The sequence below is a fragment of the Gymnodraco acuticeps genome, unplaced genomic scaffold (assembly GCF_902827175.1).
Source record: "Gymnodraco acuticeps unplaced genomic scaffold, fGymAcu1.1, whole genome shotgun sequence".
In the NCBI taxonomy this organism is placed as follows: domain Eukaryota; kingdom Metazoa; phylum Chordata; class Actinopteri; order Perciformes; family Bathydraconidae; genus Gymnodraco; species Gymnodraco acuticeps.
The window spans coordinates 111681-133982 of NW_022992032.1; the positions used below are offsets into that span (position 1 = coordinate 111681).

At 40.1% G+C, this 22302-nt stretch overlaps 1 protein-coding gene across 1 annotated transcript in view; it reads left to right on the top strand.

Annotated features, from left to right (window-relative positions):
* The first annotated feature begins 8883 nt into the window (after positions 1-8883).
* The window catches only part of pkhd1l1.1 (PKHD1 like 1, tandem duplicate 1), a 64836-nt gene continuing 51417 nt past the window's right edge, over positions 8884-22302 (top strand). Inside the window, 25 exon segments of the mRNA XM_034201615.1 lie at positions 8884-9146; positions 9885-10009; positions 10194-10271; positions 10763-10904; positions 10992-11094; positions 11172-11229; positions 11316-11409; positions 12301-12354; positions 12602-12675; positions 12783-12825; positions 12989-13059; positions 13148-13258; positions 14587-14679; positions 15266-15528; positions 15693-15784; positions 15919-16078; positions 16920-17055; positions 17434-17565; positions 17679-17833; positions 18412-18522; positions 18888-19037; positions 19121-19245; positions 19330-19493; positions 20178-20347; positions 21968-22097. Of these exon segments, the coding sequence (XP_034057506.1) occupies positions 9952-10009; positions 10194-10271; positions 10763-10904; positions 10992-11094; positions 11172-11229; positions 11316-11409; positions 12301-12354; positions 12602-12675; positions 12783-12825; positions 12989-13059; positions 13148-13258; positions 14587-14679; positions 15266-15528; positions 15693-15784; positions 15919-16078; positions 16920-17055; positions 17434-17565; positions 17679-17833; positions 18412-18522; positions 18888-19037; positions 19121-19245; positions 19330-19493; positions 20178-20347; positions 21968-22097 (2767 nt within the window). The 5' untranslated portion in view covers positions 8884-9146; positions 9885-9951.

The following is a 22302-nucleotide window of genomic DNA, read 5'->3' on the forward strand; positions in this document are numbered from 1 at the left end:
AAATCGATTATTTTTGTAGTTGTAAACTCAAGTGGATGAAACTACATTTATTAGTGCTTTCATGTCAATTCGGCGAACATATGATACATTAAATGATCGTGAGGATGATGATTTAAAAATCGTTTGTTTGAGCCGGTCTGCATTTCCTGATGAGAAAACAAACCGATGCGTTTTGTAGTTGTAGTACACCAACATGGATTAAATGTGTGTTTTTTTTACCACAATGTTGGGGAAATGAATGGATAAAATGCACGGATTATTATTATTATTCCCACTCCGATCGGGACACTAGGTCCACCGTTTCCCCGCAGCGAGGCTTCCCCCGTTGACAGTTTACGTGGGCTGGGTGCAGTGGCGGACTGGCCATCGGGACGAATCCCGATGGGCCGGTACCGAAGTGGGCCGGTCGGATAAGTCACTAGCACATTCCCCATAGGCGGTGCGTGAGGCTCAGGTTTGGGAAGGCTAAATAACTTTTTTTTACCTGACGCTGCCCGCCTCCGGCGTCTATAGAAAAGAGATCAACTCAGTGTGTGGAGTTTACATCTCTCAAGTCATATTACAGGATAAAGGAAATACAGTTTAAACTGCTGTATGCAGAGAAGACGCCGACGTGTCGCACTTATTATTCACATTACATCATCAATCAGATCATCGATCATATAATATCATAATATATCATATATTTCCTTATCTGAGTCAGCTTCCCCAGCCGTGCAACACTTATTATTGACGCACCTAATTCCTAAACTTCTAACAGATACAACATAAACCGATCCTTCAGCCTCATATGAGCTCTTATTCAAAATTAAACTGTCATCGCTGTCTGAGCTTGCTGCTGTGTGCGCCATCGTGCGTTTACATGCAGATGCTGGGATCCTGAATGGTGCAGCTGGAGCGCTGTGCCCGCAATGACGTCACACATAATTTGGCGGGACTTGAAGAATCCCCGAGAAGATCAAGAAAATGGTCAACATTGAAGGGCAGATTAATGGTTATCAAAGTACAAATATCCAAAATCAGTTCAGTAACGGTTTTCAAGGGGACAATATTTACTCAAATTGATGGGTTTGGATGATGGGGGAAACTCGTGTCACAGGCTCTTTAAGTGGTGTTCTGGCCGACACACCTGGGTGAACCTAGTGATAGACACACAACTAGTGCCAACATTGAGTTATCTCTAACTCTCCTCTACAGCTACAGTGTGGGCATTGGCCTGTCATCAGATTTCATTTTTAGTTGCTGCTGTAGCGGAAGTTTAGTACAATTATTTTTTTGATGAAATACTCCAAATCTCCACCCTCCATAATTGCACTTGCTTCAGTTGCTTGCTACTTTTTAACAGCGGTGATACAGTACGAACTGAAGTTGATGCGATTTGATTGGATTGTGAGGCATGACGTGAGCCTCATCTGATTGGTCAATCCCTAAATTTTTTGTCACCAAGGGAAGCCAATTTCGGCTAGCCTCCTCTCGCAACAGAGAGTGCTATCTACTGTTTCACCATAACATCTAGAGGGGCGCTGTTTCACTCTTTGTAAAATACTCAATGAGAATGGGGGAGAGACGGGCCGGCAGAATAATTACCGAAACTAAACGAAGTGTTTTTATTTATTTATTAAAATTATAACTACAATCCAAAATTCAGGGGAAGCCAGGCCCTTGGCCTTCAGGAGAAAACGCCACTGAGTTCAAGGGATAATTCTCACCCACCTCTTGCACTTGTATGTGCCAGTTGAGATGGTTCTTCCACCAGCTCAACTCTGTCCCTCATCATGAACGCAGGAGGCTGGCTGTATCTGAACCATCTGAACTCGCGCCCTCATCATTCTCTTCATCATCTTGCACTTGTTCTAAGCTGCTGCTGATAGTGCTTGTAGCAGCGCTGCTGCCAAAAAGGTCTGTCAATTTGCGACATTTATATGCTTCACCTGCGAGTGACTTCACCTTTTTTTCTCTTGCCTTCTCGGCCCCACCTTTTTCTTTTCGTTTTCTTTGATTTGTATCCATGTTTTTTCATTCTCCCTGTCTGCAGTGGCGTTTAATCCATGGATGTATAATAAGAACTGGATACAGCGTGGGAGGCGGGGCCTCATTCATTCCTATGAGAGTTGCTCATTAGCGCATGATGATAAAATGGCCCAATTTTTGAGAGAGTGAAACGTCACAGATTACCCAGCATGCCTGAGAAGTACCCGTATGTGTGCTCATAGCGCATGCGCAACTTTAACCAAAATGCTCGTTCACATCAAGCACGTCAATTTGCGTACACGTAACAGCACCGCGCGTTCATGACAGCATGGTAATGGATTGTTATCATGGATTTGATATGAACGAGGCGGCAGTTAGCAGCTAGCGGCTAGCTAGTAATGATGCTAATGTACACATCAATCGTTATGTACTTATATTTAGTGCTTGAATTGGAATGAAAAAGGTGCCAGTACTCTAAAATCAGCAACTTTTTCAAGTCAATTTTATATATACAGCCCACAAACAAGAATTTGGCTACTATAATGCTGGTGGGTTTGTCTCTTTACTACTGTATATTTTAGAAAGGTTCACTGTACTTAACATTTTTTATGATAGGCAGCGGATATGGCTAAAGCTCAGTAAGGTCAATATTAACTGAAAATATAGCAATCAAAGTCTAGATCTTCTGCTGCAGACACATGAAGCAGAGACCTTTCAGGTGAGAGCCCCTCTGGTGGTGTTCAACATTAATGACAAGGAAACAAAGCTCTGGTCAGAAGCATTTTTTATAAAAAGCTTTAACAAAATTAAGTATTTCTGTACATTTTGAATGCAATCTAACTTTCCAACTCAGAAAACGAAAAAGTGCCAAAAGTCTTCTCACATGGCTGAGCTGCTTTGCAATATACTTCACCACTTAAGAATACAAATATGTATAAAGTAAACTATGATGCAATCTAACTTTCCAACTCAGAAAAATGATAAAGAGCATGAACAAAGAACATGTAAAAACAAATGCAAAATTTGCACAATCTAAAATGAGAAACTGTAACTGCAAGTAACAAAGTCTGAGCCATGGTAAAGAGTTACATTGAACACCAAGCTGATCAGATAACTCCCTGGTTGGTCTGAAGTCCTTCTATCTCCAGGATCTGTACAAATCGGCACATTATGCCAAAAGTCTTCTCACTGGGTGAGCTGCTTTGCAATATACTTCACATTGTTAGAAAAGGCTCCAGAAGGCCTTGGGGACATCAGTATCAGGGGCTGGAGCTGGACAGGCTCTTTCATCAGCACTTCTCCTTCCCTTTGCCAGCCAGGACCTCACATACTGTTCCGGATTGAACTGTCCTAGTGATGGTCCATTACATTTAATGAAAACCAGGCTGGACAGTCGGCTGACAGAGAGAGCATTCCTTTTTGCAGTAAGGATATCGTTCATGCAGCTGAATGCCCGCTCACACTCACTAGTGGAGACAGCGATGGTTCGGACTGCTTTCAGTAGAGGCTCCATGGCAGCAGGTGTACGGGATGCCCTGGTTTCCTTGTATTCGCGAAAGCCCTGAACAGTCTCTCTTCTGTCCACTTTCAGCACTTCGCACAAACGTAGCACCTCTACGTCCCCATACTGTACGTCTAACTGCTCTTCAGGCCAACTTCCAGGATGGATAACTTTCATGTCCTGGATTAGCTGATTGTCCCGGGCCTCCCGGCCATGTAATGGGATTTCTCTTGTGCTGACATGAGAGGAGGTTGTGGAAGTCATTCTGTGTCTCAGATTCTCTACCATACTGCGGAAAAACTGACCTGCATGAATCTGTACAAGCCTGCCATTCTCACGCAGGGCAACACCCTTGAAGGACTTCTCAGCTAGAGCTGTATGAACTGTAGTCATGTGTGGGCCAGGCATGGTGACCATGGATTCAAAAACTCGTATTTCTCGAGTTAAGAGCCTATCTGCTGTAGGCAGTGTCATCTCTCTTTTTTAGAGTTGCCGAGAGAGGTCGCTGAGCTCTGTGAGCGCATCGTACATCAGTCCCAGATTGCTGACAAACGTTGCAGATGTGAGCACATCATCCAGGCCCTTGTACTTTGCTCTGTCTCTGGAATCCCTGCTCGTGTCGTTTGCAGCATTTGTGAAGTGATCATGAAGCACTCGGTAGTTTTCCCAGACTGCTCTGACGCTCCTTTCACTTGAAGCCACCCAGCGGATGGACAAAACACGCCCTATCACCAGGAGACGCTGTCCGACTGCTTGCGCACACTGCGCTAACTGCCTCTGATTTTTGGGGGAGGCATGGAACAAGGAATAGAGTTTGTCAAAAAAGATCTGGAAATGATTGAGCCCTGAGACCTCCTTGACCACATCCCCAACTGCCAGCTCTAGACGATGATTGGAGCAGTGCCACACAAACAGGCTTGGGAATTTACTACACAACTGGGTAGCAACGCCTGTTCTCTTCCCTAGCATGACTGAAGCCCCATCACATGCAAAAGAAACGAAACACTGACCTAAAAAGTCCTCATTAAAATCTCTTCCAAGACACTCCATTAACGCCTTTGTGATGTCATCAGCCGTTGTTCCATCCAACTCGATCAGCTCCCAAAAAAACGTTTCGGGCTCAGCATCAGCTAATGCTGAGCGTAGACACACAACAAGCACCGTTTTACCACTAATAGTGGTAGATTCATCGACCAAAACACAGAGTTTTCTTTGGTTTTCTGTAATGTCTTTTGCCATTTTTTTCTTCAGCTCATGAGCTATGTGGTCGATGATTTCGCCACAGGTTTTATTGGAGTGCAAAACCCTGCCCACGTTCAGCCCATTCAGTTGTACATTCAAATCAATTGGCATGTCTGTGAATGGCCGGCTATGTTTGCCAATTTTATATGCCGTTCGAAAAACTCTGATAGTGGTGTCTAATTCAGATTTATGCATAGACTGCACTTGATGTTGAATAGTTTCACGTGAAGCAGATGTAAGGATGTCAGCAGCTTTTACATGGGCTTGTGATTCTTTATGTTCTTTGATTTTTTTTCTCAGGCTAGCTTGTTGTTTGCCCTTGTCAACACCGAAATGAGACACTGCACACTCACCCCATTCAGTTGACAGTTTCAGTCCTTGTCCAGTGTGTATTCCCAAAGATTTGACATCTCTGCATATCCGACATCCTAGCTTCTTATCTTTAAGAAGGAGCCATGCATTGGTCTTGCACAAATATTACACCTGGTCCGTTGTCCAGCAGTCAGGTGCATCGCTTTGCCCGGTGTTGGTGGTGGCAGTTGAGCCAGCAGCAGCTAACGTTAGAGGCTCTGGAGGAGGCGGCGGAGCTAGTGCTAATGCTAATGCACTAGAACTTGGAGCAGGAGGATCAACCAAAGAAAGCTCCCCATCAGACACAATTTCCAACACAGGCACAGCATTTTCTGTATTTGAAGTTTCTTCCGGCGACAACCGCTGTCTTTTTGCACTTTTATTAATCCACCCTAACATTTTAGAAATGCTAATTTGTGACGTGACTTGCTTTCCTTCTCTCGGGGGCGTGTCTGCTCTGTTCTATCACTCTACATAGCCACCCACTGGGTGGGAGTTGCACTGCATAAACACAACACACGTGCATCTAGGTATGTAAATTGTAAAGCATTAAAACATGGTTTTACTAACAGTTTTCAGTATGTTGTTACTTCGGCATTATTATTATTATTATTATTATTATTTTGAAACGTGTATTACTATTAAATCACGGTCAAATAGGTTAATTTTGACATAGTCGTTTCCACCACAGTATTTACATGGAGAAGATAAGCCCCGCCCCCTCTCCAGCACGTTCTGTTTGAATGACAGGAGTAAACAGCTGACAGCCGCTGTGAAACTCCAGCGGTTAGAGCGATGAGAATGTCCGTTCGGCACCTCATGACGCATCTACTGAGTACCGGCAGACCCGGCGTCATGGGCGGGCCCCATGGGGCCGGGCCCGCCCATCCAGGATTTGGGCCCGCTGTTTTAATCAGGGCTGAATACAACATTTTAATTGTTTTATTATTATATTTATTGTTATTTGTAGGGCTTTGTCCTAATATTTATTTTTGTTTTAAACTATGTTGAAAGATTAGTTTAATATCATTTTTTTATTTTGCTATGAAATTCTGAATGAAAGGCTGCGCGCGAGACTGGTTTTTCGCTGGGTTGAGTCGTGTGGGTTTTTGAGTGAGATGCGGCACAGCAGCCTGTCAGTTTACTCTTGCTAGGTTAGTTTGGCTATTATCATTTATATTTATCTGCAACAATGGATATCAGGAAGTGGTTCATGAAAGGAATATGGCAACTCAGCGCCAGATGCAGGCACATTATAAGACATCAGTTACGTTACCAACGAGCTAGAAAGCCAGCCAGGGACAAGGGAGGCTGGCAATCAATTATATTTTGAAGAGAAATTGACTCTCAAGCCGGCTCTCTCATAAACTCCGGCTCTGTGCGCAAGCAGACCGCTGTACACGCTCTCTGCCTCGCTCAATATCGCTCTCTCTCTCCATGACTCAACCTCACTCCACCTCTCCACCCTGTGTGCGCTCCTCAGGTTTGCCTGCGTGCTTTCCCAAGTTGGGAAGCGTCTAACAGCCCTCCCCCGTTGACAATTCAGATTTCCCGGGATATGTACGTTTCGGGGTGGGCCCGCCCTGGTGAATCAAATGCCCGCCCAGAGACGTATGTCTGCCGCCGGGTCTGAGTACCGGGCGGCTGTAGGCTATATATATATATCATGGATGTATAATAAGAACGGCGGGAGAGTGTTGAGTACTGGCACGGTGCATGAGTACCGGAGTACCGCCAGCATGCCGGTACTGAGCAAGAAGTGCCGGTACTCCATGGGTCAGAACCAGAAGTGCCGGTATATATATATATATATATATATATATATATATATATATATACAGGGCTGCACATAACTGGTGCGCAGGTGCGTATGCGCACCTCGGCCAAAAAAAAGAGCACCGGGTCATTTGAAAAAAGGCGCATTTGCGTACCAACATTGAGAGAGAGGGAGAGAGAATGGAGAAGAGAAAAGAGAGAAGAGAGAAGAGAGAGAGAAAGATATTTGCGAGTTGCATATTAACTCAGGGCCGGCCCGTCGCACTGGCGTTGATTTTCGCCTAGGGCGCCAGATCTGTGGAGGCGCTGCGCTGGCAGTTCTGGGAGGGAAAAAAACATTTTTGACCGTTGGTGCTCATCCTAATTTTCGGCCTTGATGTAACAACATTCATAATTAAGTAAATGTAACACCCTTTTCACCCCGGTTACACGTTTCATTTGCCCTGTACGATGGGCGCTGTAAGTGATGAAAATGGGGGATGTTGGCTTGTCTGGCGCCCGCAGCTCACAGCCAAAATGCGAGTGAGCGAGGGAGAGAGGGAGGGTGCACCGGTACCGGCGCTGTTGTTATTAGAATCTGGTGCTAGCTGCGGATATAAGAAGAAGATGTTTCTACAATATTGTGGAGGGAGAGTCCTCTCCAGTCAGACCGAGAGACTGATAACTACAGCTCAGTCAGGTAAAGAACTCTGAGTGTTTAGATAGTTCACTTTAGTCTAAGTTCAAACGGGTTGGTCACAATTTATGTAAACACATATTTCCAAGGCACTCCTTTATAATTATTGGGATAAACAGGTTTGAAATCATTCCAATGTATACTATAGGTTAGTAACCAAACATATCCTTTAAAACTGGACTTTCGACCCAAAACCAGCTGTTGACTTGTGGATGCAAGCAGCTAATCGCAGACTCAACCAGAGAGAAAGTAGTAGGCCTACATCATCAGCTACCATGTCTGACAGAGAGGAAGACAGTGAGGAGAACAGTCAGGAGGGTAGTGATGACAGCTTGTAGGATTACTAGTCGTGCTAATGTTGTCTTGTGTTCACCTCTGCATGTGTGTTCTGTGTTCACCTCTGCATGTGTGTTCTGTGTTCACCTCTGCATGTGTGTTCAGTGCCGTGTGTCTGACAAATAAAGTCAAGACCCCCTCAAAAGTTACGGTTTATTTCATTTTAAGGATGAGCACCAAGCAACATCTCCAAGTGCTCCTTTGAGAACCAGGGCAAAAAAGTTATGTGCACCCCTGTATATATATATATATATATATATATATATATATATATATATATATATATATATATATATATATATATATATATATACAGACTGTATACAGTGCAATAAGCTTCTTAGTGCAATAATAAGCTACAGGGACGTTAATCTACGTCGGTATTAACTTTATTTAATACAACATTTACGGTACAAGATTTAATCATACAGCCCATGTAGTATAATATTTTACAAATGATGAATTACAGCAAACATGTGCAATATATCCATTATTACAGCTCCATGGGCTGGCAGTAAGGCGATATGGGTCCGTTGTTATTGTGCATCCATGGGTAAAGATAAACGCATGTGGCATGTAGTGCTGAACACGTAACGTGAATGTGCCGGGCGGCGCGGTCCCGTGGGTTAGATGCGCGTTCATAATGCAGAGGGAAATAACTCTCAGAATAACGTTATTAGCACATTTTTACAACTTGAGGAACGAATGTTTTTAATAAGGGCTATACAAGTGTTCATACTGGGTAGTTTATTTAGTTTAAAAAAATGTATCCAACGATTTACAGACCACTCTTTCCCCATGTAAGTCAATGGGAAAAAGTGTTTCCGGGCCTGGCAACCAAACGGATGTGCAGTACCGCCGTTTGGCCACCACGAATATTTTCATCTGAGTCCGGCGCACTTCATGGGGGCTTGGTTTAATCCCTTCTCTTCGTGTGGCAGGTCTTTTTTCTTCTTTGTATGTGATTATTTGACAGATAAGAACCACACAACTGTCGGCCGTCAACGCAACTTAAATGATGACGTTAAACTATTTTTTTTTAAAGGGCCGGCCGTCAACGGCCCTTGACGACCGGCCGTTCTGTGGTTCTCCAGATTCTACAGATGGCCAGTCCGCCCACATTGTTGTGGTGATGTGGACACCGGGGTGGATGAGTCTCCTCCCAGTCTCAGGTGAGGGGCAGGACACAAGCAGCCTCATAAAGAGCCAGCGCTGTCCTCTGTCAGGCAGTCTCTCTAAGTCCATGTGAACAGCTGACTCAGTCAACACACTGGTAAACCTCCTTTTCAACAGGTGAGCTTTAATCATTTAATCATCGCATTTTATTTAAAAAATATCAAGTTATAACATTTACTTTGAACGTTAATTAAATTGCCATTTGGCTGTTATTATATTAAGATTATATATTTGTGTGTAACTTTACTGTTTTTTTGTTCAGGGTACAAACATTCCTGAATCATATTTCTTTCATATCTTGATTTGTTATGTTTTTCCTTCAGTTTTTTTAATTAGATGTATTACTTGAGTAAAAGTACATGAGTACCAGAGTGTAGGAATATTCTGTTACAAGTAAAAGTACTGCATTCAAAATGTTACTCAAGTAAAAGTACAAAAGTATTGGCATCAAAACAAAGTACCAAAAGTACATGTAAAAGTAGTCATTGTGCAGATTCGTAATTTTCAGAATAATATATTTGATATGTTTTATAATGATTGATCATTAAAGTGTTCTCAAAGCTGGTAAAGGTACAGCTAGTTTGAATGACTTACTGCAGGGTAGCTTGTGAATTTACTCCAGGTGGAACTAAAGTCTGATTTAACACTTGACTATATTTCACATCATTCTTCCAGATCTGTAAAGTAACTAAATGTATTAAATACATGTAGTAGAGTAGAAGTAAAGAGTAGCAATACATGGAAATACTCAAGTAAAGTACAAGTATTTCAAAATGTTACTTAAGTGCAGTACTTGAGGAAATGTACTTAGTTACTTTACACATGAATTTCACTAATTGAGCACTTTTATTTCAGTTTCTCAAAAGCTTCCATCACAGCAGGCTGCAGGTGAAGCAGCAGGGAATTCTGGGAAATCTCCAGGATGGAGTCTCGGATGAAGGCGGCAGGTCTCCTCCTTGCAGTGTGGTGCTGCTGCTGCAGTAAGTAACCAATAACAAACTAACAAGACAATAACAAGTTATAAAATCTGCATTTTCTTCATTCGGATTACCTTCAATCTAGATGTGTTCACCTTATGAAATGTGGAAAGTGAGCTAATTTACAAACAAGTACTTGCTGCCCAAAGGCGTGTATTAAATAAGAGATTATGTATGTGTATTTCAGGTGCTCAACGCGTTAACTACATAAGTCCACACAGAGGCAGCCATAATGGAGCAACACGAGTGATGCTTTCAGGCACAGGTAAGAGATGACATAGCAACTGTTGTTAGAGCTTTAAGATTAGGTTAAAGAAGTTACAGTTGTGTATTAATTATTCATGTATTAACATTTTATTATATATTTATGTTATATTTATCTCTTGTTTATTATGATAACAATGTATATTAAATTCGTATACATTTTTCATTATCAGTCTAACAATTATCTGGGCTGTTTGTTGTTTTATTGTATTTTTTTGTTCTTTTTTTTTCTTTTTTTCTTCACCTTAAAACATGGTTTTAAATGTCATGCCTTTCTTTGTTGTTTTTTTTACTGTAGGTTAAAAAAAAAATATATATTTTGAAAAGTACAATGTACTGTATATTGTGTATTTTTTGTTTCTAAACTGTGCCAAAAGTTGGATTCTCTTAAACACTTGTGGGACTTAAGTGGTTTTCGTTCAGTTAGACTCATCCTGTCTGCTTGTTAATAAATACAAATAATACCCCCCCTCCTCCCCACACTACCACCAGGTTTTGCCCTGGAAACACCCAAGCTGAATCCAAGTGAATACTCAACGGGCAACCTTGTGTTCATGGTGTCGGACACCCTGTCAGTCCCCTGTGACGTGGAGAAAGACTCCACACACGGCAAGCAGATCACCTGTTACACCAGGTAGGGGCAACAGACCCTTCATTGAAAATACACCATCTTGTATAAGTCACATCTTCTATCTAAAATGACTATTTTTTCCAATCACAGAGCAATGCCGAATGGTCACTATGTGGTCCATGTGAGTGTGGACGGTGTTCCCATTCCTGACAGCAGTATGTGCAGTCGCGCATTATACCATTGCAGCTTTTATGTACGTACAAGACACCCCCATTTATCTGATGCTCCAGTCAAGTTTGTGTTTTTAACTTTTTATTTTACCATTCTCAGACTGTGTGGTATCGCACGCCTACTATCGGCTATATGACTCCAGTCAGTGGTCCTCCAGGTACCGTTCTTTACTTCTATAGCATCTATTCAATTCACAGTTCACAGTGGAAACTTGATATTTAACTCACTTCAAAATCACTGCAGGCTCCGTGGTGACAATCACCGGTCGCACCTTCACTGATGTGTATGGAAGCAACACCGCTACGAGCACCAATGGCCTCAATGTCAGGTTTTTGAGGTACACATAAAATACTAATAATAATAAATTAAATTGATAACGCGCTTTTCTGAGTACTCAAAGTCGCTTTACAAAAGTACAATTCAAACAGCAAACAAAGATACAATTAATCAAATAAATAGCATATCATTTTAAAATGTTCATCTTACTTGGACAATTTTTGTCAAGCATGTTGTTATTTAAATCAGTGCAATTTCTGACAGATTTGATACGATATCCTGTAAAAATCTTATAAAAGAGCACAGATTGAACTACTAAGGAATGAAAGTTTTCATTAATTCATTAAGCTAAAAAGAAAGGTTTTGATTGGCAAAATGTCTTAACCCTCCTGTTGTCTTCGGGTCAAATCTGACCGATTTACTACTTTCATCAATCATAACTTTTTTGTTTTACATTCGATTGCATTAAGGCTTTTTTTTTTTAAGGCCTTCACAGTAGACATTTGAACATATGAAATTGCTGATCACCACTTTCATTGTATTTTGGATGATTTAGTCAACTTTGTAACATCCATGGTGTTCCCGCTCAAAAATGACCGCCATAAAGAAAAGGAATTAGTAACCATCCGGATCAGAGGAAACACACACACACATACTCTAGATGTGCCCCCGCCTTATGTGCCAAATCCCCCCATGTGAATCACACCTGGCACTCACAAACACACACACACACACACACACACACACACACACACACACACACACACACACACACACACACACACACACACACACACACACACACACACACACACACACACACACACACACACACACACACATACTCTAGATGTGCCCCCCCCCTTTTCCTTTAAAATCCATTAAAATATTGAAATGTATGAACTAAATTGATCATGTATTTAATCACTGAATCTAATCTTGTTTATTGCAGAGCCTACATGGGAGGGATGCCATGTGATTTTCTTAAACCCAACTCAGATGAACTGTAAGTAATTTGTCTAGGTGTAGATTGTATCCAGAAGGTAAAAAAATGAAACAATAATGTACATTTGTATTGTCGGCACATGAATTCAAGTTTAGATATTTCTCACCATAATTGCAGCTGCAGAGAAATGTTTTGCGTAATGTGTGGAGGAAATTCTAATTCCCTGATAAATGATTCATGGAAAAAGTGTGTCTTTTGTTATATTTGATAAAGTAATTACAGTATGAAATGTTTTTCATATGTTTAGATATGGCATCAAACTGAACTCTGACACTTCTTGGCATGGAAGGATGAGCTGCAAAATGACGGGGACGTATGTTGGTAAGAAATTCACAGCGGCAGTTCATAATTACAGACACTCTTAATAAAAAGCTACATTTTGAAACAGTTAAAATTATCTTTAAATAATTATGTTTCATTCCCAACAGGGCATCACAACTTGAGTTACATTCTCGACAATGAATTTGGAAGGTAAAGCATTGTTTAAATATATATGACCTCATGCTAAGTAACTACGTTTCTGCAATTTTTTTACAATTTGAAGTTCATTTAAGATTTCCATGCATGCACCTTTAAGCTCTCTGATAGATCTGTAAGCTCTGGATTAATACATGTACTTAAATGAAATCTCTAGGAGTTTAGCAGGAAAGAATTTGTTCAGGGTTTCCGCGTTGGACAAGCTGTCCATGTTTCAGACCTATGCAGGTATGTTACACCAATTTTTTTTATAATAAAACACTTTCTCTGTAATATGTATTCTTGTTATGGTGAACTATTGTATTGTTTTGTTCAGAGGTGACAGGAGTCTCCCCATCCGATGGCAGTGTCATGGGTGGAACCCTGGTGACCATCCACGGACGCAACTTCGACCAAACCGATGCGCCGGCACGCGTTCTCGTTGGAGGTAACCCAACACCTGACAACTTCTCTTACTTTGTTTTCACACAGTACAAAGTGTTCAAAACTTAAATGAGCTGCGTGTCACCAAAACAAAACATCTCAAAGTCGTGCGATGGTGATAATCCTTCGCAGCACAAACAGAGTGTGCACATACTTTAAGACGCATCAAACAAAAGATAACCATAGAGCTGAAGAGGAAAGAATATGTTAGAAGCTTTGAGACACAGCAGAGCATGACAAAGGTGCTGGACCTTTCATAAGACGTTGTGTCATGAACATACCGACTTGAGTTACAGTTGATCTGTTGTTGGAACAAATAAACAATCAAAGTGAACATAACTTTTCACCCACATTTGTGTGAAACATGATGATGAAGAAATTGTATTCAGATATTAATGATATATCAAAGTAACTAAGCTACTAAGATAGTTCAATGTGCCTTTACTTACATGCATTAAAGTTACAAATCTACGAAATTAGCGCCAAATGTGAATAAGTGTTTTAGATTACAAAAACTAAATGTTTATTCTGAAATCAAAGTTGAAGTTTTTTAAAATTACAATTTGGACTTTAATCTATAAAAGAAAAAAAAAAACCTTCTGTTGAGATCTTAAAAACTGATACACATGTGGCGCTTATCCTCTTCCGTACAAAACTCTCAACAATCAAGTTTGAGATTTCTTGAAAATGTCATAGCAGGCAAAGTCACGGGAAAATTTTTTCCTTTTCATTACTCCAAGATCACACAGCTTCTTCTCCCTGAATATCATTTGTTTGTGTTTAACGCCAATAAAGTTTGAAGCGTCACAGCAGCAAAAGGAGTTAACCAGATGCAAAAATAATAATGAGCAAAAACTAGTACACACATTAATTGTATAGTTGTTCCCATACTTTTTTGCATTATGTACTCTTATTAAACATTAGGCAAAGATAAAAAATGTTGGCCAAAACAATATCGGTTCCTATCTTGTCAAATCATCCTCAAACACCACTGGTGCACCATGTTCAGAAATATGCACTAGAAAAACTAATATTTGAATTGTAATCACAATATGTAAAATAAAACAACAAAAAAAGATGAATCAGGATTAAAAATTGAGGAACTGTGAAAATTCAACCAAGTTTCATAATTGTTCTTTATTTTCCAGTCCATTTAGACGTAATTCACCTTTCAATTTCTTCCCAAAGATTATATGTCAGCTGAAAGTTGAGTGAAGTTCTGAAAAAACCATACGAAATGTGATTAGAGTTGCGTTTCAGCTGTTTGCTGTTTTCTATTGGGGTCTGTTATAGTGAAATAATTGTAATCACTGATGTTGGATTTTTCTTCAGGCCTGCCTTGTGAAATCCAGAGTGTATCTGATGACAAAATCACATGCAGGTCGGCCAAACACGAGATGAACAACAACATGACAATCTGGCCAGGTGAGAACCTGTCCTCTTCTTCTTTTGATTGTTGCGCCCTTTCATTATCTGAACAAAGCATTAACAGCAGTTGACATCTTAAACAATGGAAGAATGTAGAGCATCTGCTCGTCAACTAAATGTCCTAAAGATGATGATCTCACGCCAACACTTGTCACAGTTCACCAAAACTAAAGACTTTGAAATGTGTACAGTCAAAACATCAGCTGTTCTCTGGCAGGGATAAAGGCACATATTTTTCCCATGCATAATTTTATAATCAGATAAACTTTAACATTCATCTTATCAGCTTAAAGGTATTTATATACAGAATATAGTGACAAATGGCCACTATAATTTCAGAGATCACAAAGTGACGTCTTCAGATGTCTTACTTAGTCCAAATCCAAAAATATTCAATTTACAATCATATGTCAAAGAAAAGCGGCACATTCTCACATTTTAGTAGAAAGTGTTTATATCTGTTTTGCTATAAAAATGACTGGAAACAGAAACATTTGCCATTCCACTTTTCTATTAGCGTGCTCTAATTTTGGTTCACCACCACTTGTTGCCATTTTGTCACATGCACCTCTTCCAAATCCAGGTGGCAGAGGCTTGAAGATGGAACTTTGGAATGGGTCAACACCGAGATACCTGACTGACATTTGGAATTACAACCAAAACACAAGTGGATACTGGGAACAGTGGATCGACTCCATGCCCCACTCTTTTGATAATAATGATTATTTCAATTCACGAACCAGGGGGTTCTTCAGCCCTCCAGCCACCGCCAACTACAATATATACCTCCACTGTGATGACATTTGTGAGCTCTACCTCAGCAACTCCAGCCTCCCAGAACACAAGGTATACAAGAGGTTAAGTTCAACATGAATCATCTGAGTAATCAAAGAAAAATGCTTTAGTTCAATTTGAAATAATCAAAGATCTGGGAATTAAATATAGATCGAATGTGATGTTAAAATCGCTTACATTTTTTCTGCCTGTTTTTTCCACAACCTCCACCTCAGGTTAAAATCGCATACCAGGATAGACATGTCTCAGATTATACAAAATTGGATTCGCAAAAGTCTAAAGTAATGGCTCTGGAAGAAGGAAAATAGTAAGTAACTGATATGACTTAAGTGGCTCTTTTCATTTCTTGAGAAATACTAATCATGCATTCATGTCACACACATTGTAGCTGTGGAATTGCAGATTTCCCTTGTATTTATTTTCTTTTGTTTTTGTATGTAGTTACTACATGGAAATGCTGCATCAAGAATATACAGGTTCATCTTCTATCAACATTGCCATGTTCAAAGAAGAGAGTCCCTTTACAGCAGACCAGACAAATGATGCTGTCAATGAAGCTCAGAATATTGTGGCTCAATATGAAGTGTTCAATGAGGAACAGGTATGTAGTTGCTAATCTTTAGTTTTTGCTTAAAAAACCACATCCCAGATGATCTGCTCATCTCCCCTTTAAAGAATGGATTGATACATCTCTCTTATCTGTGCACTACAGCTCAAACCTGTTAGCTTAGCATAGACATGAAAACTGGGAACACAAAAGCTAGCCAGCACCATCCAAGGAGGCCACTGCCTCCAAGTAATGCAGTGCTTACATTTCTGTTATTCTGTTTCCCCCTGTCTACAGCCGCTACAGCTATATGACTTTAGCTTAGCTTAGCTTATAGACTGGAAACAGGTGGAAAGCTATTGAAAATACCCAGTAAATAAAAAGAGCAGCACAAACGTTTTTTTATGTAACATAAGGACAACGGTATAATTTCCCGAAAATGTTGAACTATAACTTTAAATAGTGATTCAAAAGGCCTATAAAGGCAAACAACTGTACAACTAAAATTAAATGAATTTGTATGCTTTATAAAATTCAGCTTAAAACGTTTCTGTTAAAAGCAGCTAATTAAAATGTGCGTGTTGTGGTTTCTATCAGTACTCTAATAAGGTACGGCTTATTTCTATTACTTTCTTGCTGTCGTGCTGCATTTTTCTTTTTAAACACCAAAATACTACAAGACCGTACTGTATTTTAAGCAAATAATTATCCTTTCTTAACTGAATAATTAGCATTTTCCTTCAAAATTTCTTTTCATGGGGTTTATAAAAGTAATTTTGGAGAATATAGTAGGAAATCACTATAACAAAAACTATAAATTGTCTTCCCCTTCTAAAGGAATGACTTACTCTTTCTTGTTTGTGTAACTCACCTCCGCTCACTCTCTGTTTATCAGGAGCTGACCTTTGAATCCTGGCCCAGCAATAGCGCCACAGTCAAAGAGGTCCAGGAGGTAACGGTCAGCAGCAGCTGTGCCAGCCACCTTTGTGGGAACACCTTCTTCAGCCTGGGCTACGGAGATACAAAGACAGGTATTGTATTTTACAATTGGTTCATTTAAAAAAAATAAACTTTAAATATCACCACTGCATACATAAAAGGACCCAACCTATCAACTGTAGGGTTGCAACATTTGATTATTTATAAAATAAAATAATCTGAAGATTATTTTCTAGATTAATTGATCATTTGTTTGGTCTGTGAATTGTCAGGAAATAGTAAATATTGTTTAGGTGATGTCTTGAAATGTCTTAAATGTGAACTGAGGCTAAAAAAAGCCTTTTCCGTCAGTTTTGCATGAACGATGAATCAAACGACCAACCGATTAGCTCCAATAATCCATCTAAGATTACCAGTAGTATATGTGAGCGATTATGTTCATCCATAAACTTTTTATTTTTATTTGTTAGGACCAATTGCAGTCAGCGCCTCAGCTGCTGAGGTGCAAGCCTCCTTGAACCACCTTTGGTCCATCAAGCCCGACAAAGTCCAGGTCACCAAACAGGACAACACCTTCACAGTCACATTCAACTCTGACAGAGGTATGAAGAGACAGAAAAGCATAGCTTGTCAGTGGAATACTTTGCAGTTGTATTTGTTGTTTTACCAGCAAAAGGGCAACCAATGAAGTGATCATCTGTCTTTTGGACTACAGGGGATTTCAAACCTCTTCACTATGAGGTCTTAGGCTCCGACACCAACATCACTGTTGCTGAGGTCACCAAGGGGAAGAGCAACATGGAGACCTTCACTCTGCTGTGGGGGGGAATCCCAACAAAGCCCATCACTTTCAATGCAACTGGGTCTGAGGTCTGTTGTGCAAAAATGTCTTTCCGTCTCTTTCTTTGCTCAGATATAGTATCTACAAGCCTTATTATTCAGTGTGATCGGGATTATATAAGCCTTTATTTTCACAAACTTTACAGTTTTATAAACATGTTTTAACATAACAACTTTATAATATCACATTTTATTTTGGCAATAATGTTTGACTAAAGTTATATATTAAATGACTGGATTATGATTATTAATGCATTAATGTGTTCAACACAAAAGGTAAAGTTTGAGCCAAATTGAATTGCTTTACTAGTACTGGATATGTTAACTTCTCTCTAAATGATCATTGATTTTTTAGCTAAGATTGTGTTGAGGCAATTCATTGAGTAACTATTAGTTAAAGATGTTTGATTAATGTAGTAGAGTAAAAAGTACGATATTGGCTTCCAAAGAATTAGTGGAGTAGAAGTATAAAGTAGCATTAAATATAAACACTCAAGTCAAGTAAAATTAATTAAAAAAATAATTGAGTACGGCTTTTAATCCAACACTATTGGGCTGTACAAAAAAACCCGACACGACTTCCAACATCCAGTATGTGATGTGAACAGGTGCAGTCAGCTCTGGAGGACATGATGAAGGGCGAGTGTCCTAAAGAGATCCTGACCACTGAGGGGACTGATGTGAAGTACTTCAAAGACTTTGAAAACGACAACTCGCAGGTCAGTGAGGGGCAAAACAAGCACTGAGTTGGTACTGACTGTTAATGATGAGTCCGAAAACTCATTGCACGTGTGTTGAGTTCATACCTTGAAAAATACTAACAAATAAAAGCATTTCCTGTGTCCTTGCCTTTCATTAACTGACTAACAGAAGTGGGAGAATAACTCAGATCTTGTAGATAAGTAAAAGTAGAAGTACCAGAGTGTAGGAACACACTTTTACAAGTGAGTAAATGTTACTTTCCACCACTGCTGACTAACTTCATCAAACACTGCTTTTAGTTCTTGGAATCGCTTCACAGACCTCTAATCTTTGGAGAGCACCTAGGATTCTCACAGTTTTCTGATTTCTTGCACCCCCCCAGTTTAATACTGCTGCAGATGGGACTCCAGTGAAAAACGTCGCTTTCTGTGGCCTGTGGTCCCTGAAAAACGCCGGGGTCCTTTTCAAGAACAGTTACACCAAAGAGTCCGGTGGCAACTACGGATCAGTGACATTGGCCAAGCATCCCACGGTGAGACACGAGACTGCTTTATTTATTGTTAGCATTTATACTGTAAATGATCTCTTCATCATTCATTCTTTTGTTCCTTGCAGCTTTGCTTCGCATACAAGGGAATGTTGAAAGATGAAGTTGGATTGAAGTTCACCTACAGCGACAGCCAAGGCGAAACCAAGACAGAGACCGCAAAGATCCCCACTCTCTTCAACAAAGGCGACAAGTCCGTGAAAAATCCATTTCATTTGTGCATGCTTGCAAACTTCCCTGCAGAGTTCCGTCTTTAATTGTGATTATTTCCCAACAGATGGAGTTACAAATGCATGGACATGGAGAGTTCCCTGCAGAATGATTATATTGGAGGCAAATACACTCTACTGGAGGTCTACCTCTACAAAGACGCCTCTGGTGCAGATTTCTACGTGGACGCCATTCACATCGGAGAGAGCGCTACCACCATGGAGGAAAATGGTATGAAGCATGATTTTAGTTTTGATTTGAGGTGCCCTTCTTTAAAGAGGACATATGCTCATTTTCTGGTTCATATTAGTATTTTTGTGTCTCTACTGGGACATGTCTCCATGCCTTAATGCACAAAAAGCTCTTTATTTCTCTCATACTGCCTGTGCTGCAGCACCTCTTATCACCCTCTGTCTGAAACCAGAGCCCAGTCTGCTCTGATTGGTTAGCTGGTCGGCTCTGTTGTGATTGGTCAAACGCTTAGAGAAGTATCAGATATTGTCCCACCCTTAGCATATCACGTACAATGTGTTGGAGTGCTAGCCAATAGAAGCTCGAGTGTTTCAAAGTGATGTCACTATGTTACAGAAGTAAACAAAGGAGTCCAATGGAGGAGTTTCAGGCAAGGGGGGAGTGTGATGGAGAGAAAAGTTACATGCACAAAAACCTGTATAACGCACTACAGGAAAGGGAAAACCCCTTGAAGCATAATAGGGCCTCTTTAATGTCAAATCCAACAGTTGTGCAAACAGACTATATTCTTAAATATTTTCCAGCACATTTATTGTAACGATTCAACATTGGATCATGTGAATACCTTTCTTCGTATTGATGTGTAATAGTGGGACTCACTAAAACCACGTTTTATATATTAGTTATTATTTTATTGTATTCATGTGGATTGTTTTCTTACAGCTGTTCCCAACAAGAGGAGGCCTCCACCCTTTGAAAGCTCTGGTCGTTCATTCGAGGCGATCTCCGTCACCAGTGTCATATCAACTGCTCTACCCATCAGCTACCACATCACAGCCACACCAATAGAATGTGCCTTTGATTTCCCTCTGCTAGAAGTTGGCTTCCTGCAGGTAACGGATTCTTTTAATGTATTATATTACCTACTTTTCTTCTGCTTATTCCTTCCTTGGGCAACAGTATAGACGGAAGGAAAATACTGTGCTGTGCTGTGCGTCTAGTTTAGGTTCATTTATAGTTGGTAAAACACCAAATCTGGCCAATAAATTAAGTAAAAAAAGTAAACTTCCTGTCAGTTAAATAAGACGCTCCTCCAAACATAAACCTTTTCACTTGTGCTCCAATATTTTCCTAATACAACAATATTCTTCACAATCAAATACGGAGGCATGAAATTAAGTGTTTTTAGCTGTTAAGAATCTAACTTGAGTGTTGGGTTACGTAAGAGAGAAAAGATGGGGGCTTTCCCGTTTACTTTAATAGAGCTCATTTGATCAAAGATGTCTTCATGTTAACATCCAGCTGTGATGCAACTGTACTAAACTCTGGGCAAAGCACCTTTCACAAATTGTTTACAAATAGACAATACAAGGATTTACTAACAGCAAACAAAAGGCCAGAAAAGGACTTTCCACAAGAAAAAAAGAGGTGTCGGATTTAAAGGAACAGCCTCAGCAGTGTGACTCACAGGAACAGGAAATGTTCTGCAGCCCACGGCTGTGCGATAAGTTACAGCACAGAGGCGCCACGGTGATCCTGTGTGTGTCTCCAACCTCCACAAGCACACACTCAGTATTCGCCTAACAGGTTCCGGAGGAAGTCAAGTCTGATACACTGTAGGTGTATAAAGACTGGCACGGAAATGTGTGAATGCAGGGAGAAGTGTGAATTTAATCCAACTGAAATCCATTGGTACCTAATTCTACACTGCTCAGATGTTTTGAGAATAATGTATTAAAGCAAGAGCTGATTGTGTTATATGATGAGTTTGAAGAAATCTGATTAAAAAAATTCTTATAAAGTCTAACTATCTCACTGGAAGATATACTTATTCACAGGCATGATACACACCAAGGGAACATTCTGCCAAGCATTCTTGTAGGATTGGTTGAAAAATACACCCAAAATAGCCATTTAAACATTATTGTATGTATTTCTAAAACAGCATGTTTCTGTCAAAATAAGCCAAGCTAGCCTATGCCTACCAATTGTATTTCTGTAACAGGCAGCATTTTTTCAATATATATATATATATATAACTTGTAAAAACATAGTAAAAAGTGTTTGTCATATTTAGCAAAAATAAAATGTTGTCCAAGGGTTTGACGTTGTGTGTATACATAATTGCAATTAGTTTATATAACTTTTTCAAATATAAAAAATCATAATCTAAACTGTGAGACATTCTGTACAACAGTATTAATAGCTTTAGAGTTTCAATGTCATAGCTTTATATAAATACACTAAACTCAACAAGAACAAATACATGCAATTTCACAAAGTTGGTACCATAGAAATCAGTGTCAAGCATCATTTCATACAACACTACGTGACTGATCACTCTTTTAATGCAGTTTCATCTTTCAATTATTTGATTTCCCCTAAAGAAGACATCAGTTTTTATTCCAAACATACTGTAGGATGGTGTTAAAAGCAGCAAATCGTATCTAGGAATTGTCTAAATCTTATGGATTCTCTTTTTAATCCTCTATTTCTTTCATCCAATGTCCTAGTCCAACAGCAGCGAGGACATGGCGGTGTTCAGGGAGGGAGCAGCCTCCATCAGCCTCACCCGCCCTCACAGAGCCACCCCCCCTCTGACGGGCACCTTTGATGTGGAGATCTATGGAGGCAGAGCTGAAGGTACATCAGAGCAGCATGTCTAGTATTTACATTGTATGAAAGCGGAACCACAGATAGAATCACTTGAAGGGTTGTAACCCATGATGCATCACTGACTTGAAAGCCGCTTGTTTGACATTGTTTGACACTGACACAAAGTCGATGGTATGCAGGAGATGTTTGATTGTCATGTTATCACTCCTATCAGCTACTGTACTGTGAAAAT